Here is a 4,137-nt window from a genome sequence, read left to right on the forward strand (position 1 = left end):
TTTTTTTTTTTTTTTTTTTTTTTTATTCCTGGGATCAAACTCAGGACCTTGTGCTTTACCACTGCACCTAATCCTGGCCCAATGCTCAAAATTGAATATTGTTTTACTTTAGACAAACTGTAAAGTTGGTTGTTCTTCATTTCCTTGAGTTTTATATGTTTAGAAAGAACAACAGTTACTTCTTTCTCTTTGCTATAGGGGAGGTGCAAATATAGTGATTGGCAAGGTGGAAAGTTATTCTTAAACCCATGGTTACTAATTAATTTCATCAGAGCCACAAGTATTGTTGAAAACCATAGCTCATCCCAAATTCTCAATTTACTCTCTAGTTTAGAATTCTCCTCTGATCAAATCTGTTAACAAATCACTTGGTTCAGGTTTCCCCTGCTCTATTTTCTCTTAATCCATGAGCTAAGAAAGCAGGAAAATATCATGAAAGAAGCCACAGTCTGCAGACCCTGGGCTGGCATCACAGGCACTTTCTTGCAGGAATGCTGTGAACAAGACAGTGCCCGAGTTCTGTGCTTGTACTCGTGTATTTGAAAGCCCATATTTTATTCATTCTTTTTCTTTCCTATGAAGTATTCATTTACCTGTTAAGAGTTATATGCATAGCTTTTTTCATCTAAGAAACCTAGTGATTTTAGGAAGAATGAACAATAAAATGATTTGAATTGGAGTGCAAGAGTTTGAATTGAAAGTCAGAAGTGTCGAGTTGTTGAAATGGTGCAATGGGCCATTCTTGCAGCTCTGTTACAGTCAGCAGGGTTTAGTGGTTCTGCCACCTGCTGGGCAGGTTTTAAAAGGTCACTGGTCTTATGGAAGCAGTGCATTCATACACACGGAGGAGGTGATTCTACATAAAGAAACTAGATTTATAGATGCCTATGTGTGGGAGTTACTTCTTTAGCCCCTGGCCCCTAACAAGATGTAACATAATTGGCAATACTTGCTGACTGATTGACTGATTAATGCTAGATGTTCCAGGATCCAATTAAGCCATCCCTAAAGATAAAAACAAAAACAAGAAAAAGAAACCACCCCCTCAAAGATGAAGATTAGTTGAATATCTTGGCTTTATTAACCTTATGATTCCTTAGGTTTAAAAAACATTTTCATATTCATTATTAGAAAAATCTTAATCCAGCTTTAATTTGAACCCTGTTTCAGTCTCTTCATATTATGAGACTTGTGGTTTCAGAAGTTTATTTTGACCTTATTCTGAATAACAGAAATACTAATTGAAGGGATTTTATACAATTGAGAAAATTTTATTTTCTACCAAATTATTTCTATATTAATAAAATGATCATTAAATGTTTTTAGCATGTCTTGTAGTAGGAAAAACAATTCTAAACTCAAAAGGATTTCATTTTTAAATTGTATTTTCTTAAAATTACATGTCTGTTATGAAAATCCATTTGTGTGATTTCTAACACAATTATATACTACTAAGAAGGGAATTAATCTTTTTATGTAGCATAAAAGTACAAGAAAATGTAGCTGCATTCCTTAGAGCAATCCAACAACATGTTGATCTTGATGTTCAGTTGGTAAGTAGACTTTTAATGTATAGTTTTTATTTTTTCTTTATATCATTAGTAAAAAAGGAATGAGTGTACTTTCCCATGATATATTTGCAAATTCCTGTACATCTTACCCAAAGCATTCCAGAAAGAATTAATCTCAGTATTTTCATCAACATTTTATTTTTCTATTTGTGACACTTTCTACATATTTCTTGTTGCCCCTGTATGGGCTTCTTGGATGTCTGCATAGTTTCCATCTTGTTGGTGAATGCCTTTTCCTTAAGATTTAAGAGAAATCGACTCCTGCCTCATGCTGTTTGTGTTAGGGTAGTTGTTTTCTCTCCAGTATCTTAGGGAATTTTCTGGAGGGCCTAGTTCTTAGTTGACTGGGGTCCCAGATTCTCACCTGCTACCTTCTGTGTATTTCATGTAACAGTACTGTCTCCTCCTATGCCTCACCACCCTGTGGGGCATCCACATTTGCCTCATTTGCTAACATTGCATGTGCTTGTGCATGAGAGTGTGTACGTGCTTGGATAGTCCACTTTGGACTGTCTGAACCAAAGCACGGTTATGTCACATTACAACATTCCAGGCAAGTTCTTAAAAATTACTCAAGCATTCCCATTTTCTGGAAATACTTTCCTACTAGCCTCTCCTTTCCCAGTTTATAGTACTTTTCCTGCCCCTTTCATTTTTTGTTCTCACCTCCCTCACTGGCTCAGTGCAGTGCTCAACTTCTTATTTGGATCACGTGCAAACTAGTCTAACCACCCCAGGTTCTTTTTTAGTCAGACACATAAAACATGTCCAGAGGATGTTACAATAGAGTTCTCACCTTAACAGCATCTACTTTTTATTGAAATAAAAATCCAGCTTATGGAATAGTTGTAAAAATAGTATGAGGAACTCTCATGTATCTTTAGCAGAACACCTAATTATCGACATTTTGTTATGGTTGTTTCATCATTTCAGGGTAAGTCACATGATGCCCTGCTATTCTTGGGTATGTTTCCCGGAGTCAATTTCCTACAGAACCCAAGGACAACCAACCAGCCTTAGAAAAAAGAGCTAGTGAGCAGGGAATTTGAGGGGACAAACAGAATCAATTCGGGGGAGAAATGAAGAGGAAGGAGAAGCTAAGGGGATATGGGTAAGATTGGAGCAAAGAGCTGATAAAAAGGGATTTGAAGTGGCGATGATTAATTTGTATACGGTTTAAAGGCATTTTAAGAGAAATGTAGGCATGTTAATATTTGCTTCTTGGACCCTTAGGAGCTAAAGATGTTTGGAGAATCCATGTATTCATTTTTTTCCCCAAAAGCTGCCACACATAAATAAACTGATTTTATGTTATTTCTTTTTTCTCCTTCAGGTGATGTGCATTCTGCCTTCTAATCAGAACTATTACGATTGCATTAAAAAGTACTTGAGTTCGGACTGCCCGGTCCCGAGCCAGTGTGTGCTTTCTCGGACCTTGAACAAACAGGGAATGATGATGAGCATTGCCACCAAGATTGCCTTGCAGATGAGCTGTAAACTCGGCGGCGAGCTGTGGGCTGTGGAGATACCTGTGAGGCTCTGTCACGTCCTTCCTTTTAAGGAGCACCCAGTCGATTCAGTTTTGCATCAGAGTAGGATAAAATTTCTCCCACTCCCAGGATTAGTCATTATCTTTGGGGTGTTAGTTCAGGTGCATTGTCTGCCCCAACCCAAGGCACCAGAATTGGCAGATGCTTGCGTATTTATTTAAAATGGTGCAATAGTTACGTGTAACCTACACACCTCCTATGTACGTTAAATCATCTTTGCTAACACAATGTAAATGCAAAACCCTTGGATATGGAGGGACAACTGTACTTGGTTTGTTTGTTGAGCTCTTTGAGTTTTGGTATTACACAAGCCACTGCAGAAATATTCTTCAGGAACCTAAGGCATAGCTTCTTTTCTCTGGGAGCTTCAGTTCAGCCACTAACTTAGAATATTTCCTGAAAGAGAATCTAGTGTGTCTTAGGCTGGGGAGAGGGCAGGGGGCTCGATTTGGGTCTTCCCCGTTGCTGTTTTGAAATCTGTGTTCCATGGCCTTTACCTTTACCTGCTTTCAGCAGAGAGCTTCCTCTCAGAGGAGCTTTGCAGCCCTCACCCAAGCCCCAGAGCCTGAGGAATTGGCACAATCTACGATCTCAACCTCTTGTCTGTGGTGGGATCTGAGGAAATCCTCTTCTGGCCCAAATTCTAGCCACTGTGGGAGGAGGGGTGCAACGAGTGAAGGTGTTTGTTTCTTTCCCGGGGGTGGGGTGGGGGTTGAGTGTGGTCACTGCAGCTCCCCGACCCCGTCAGGATTCCCCAGCAGTCTGAAGAACAGGAGTGGAATGCCCCTCAGACTGCTCCACACCAGAGGCGAGGGGTAGATTGACCCCTTTCCCTAAATCTCATTAGCCGCTGGTGCCCCTTTCCCACTGGTCTGTCTTAAGCAAAGTAAGTATCATATTCTTCCCTCCAGCTTTAACTCTCACACTTTTTTTGGTTTAATAATCTGCCTCCCTCCTTCCCTCCCTCCCTCGAAAGCTCAAGGACCAGAGTTCGATCCTCAGTACCAAAAAAAAAA

General features: G+C 39.7%; 1 protein-coding gene across 2 annotated transcripts in view; it reads left to right on the top strand.

Moving 5' to 3' along the window:
- The window catches only part of Piwil4 (piwi like RNA-mediated gene silencing 4), a 58,226-nt gene that overhangs the window by 37,862 nt on the left and 16,227 nt on the right, over positions 1–4,137 (top strand). For both annotated transcript variants that reach the window (XM_010633657.2, XM_010633658.2), the window contains exons 13-14: positions 1,481–1,553; positions 2,905–3,102. In XM_010633657.2, coding sequence (XP_010631959.1) covers positions 1,481–1,553; positions 2,905–3,102 — 271 coding nt within the window. The remainder of the gene's footprint in view (positions 1–1,480; positions 1,554–2,904; positions 3,103–4,137) is intronic.

Source organism: Fukomys damarensis, unplaced genomic scaffold, assembly GCF_012274545.1.
Source record: "Fukomys damarensis isolate Sample0158 unplaced genomic scaffold, DMR_v1.0_HiC HiC_scaffold_16, whole genome shotgun sequence".
Classification (NCBI taxonomy): domain Eukaryota; kingdom Metazoa; phylum Chordata; class Mammalia; order Rodentia; family Bathyergidae; genus Fukomys; species Fukomys damarensis.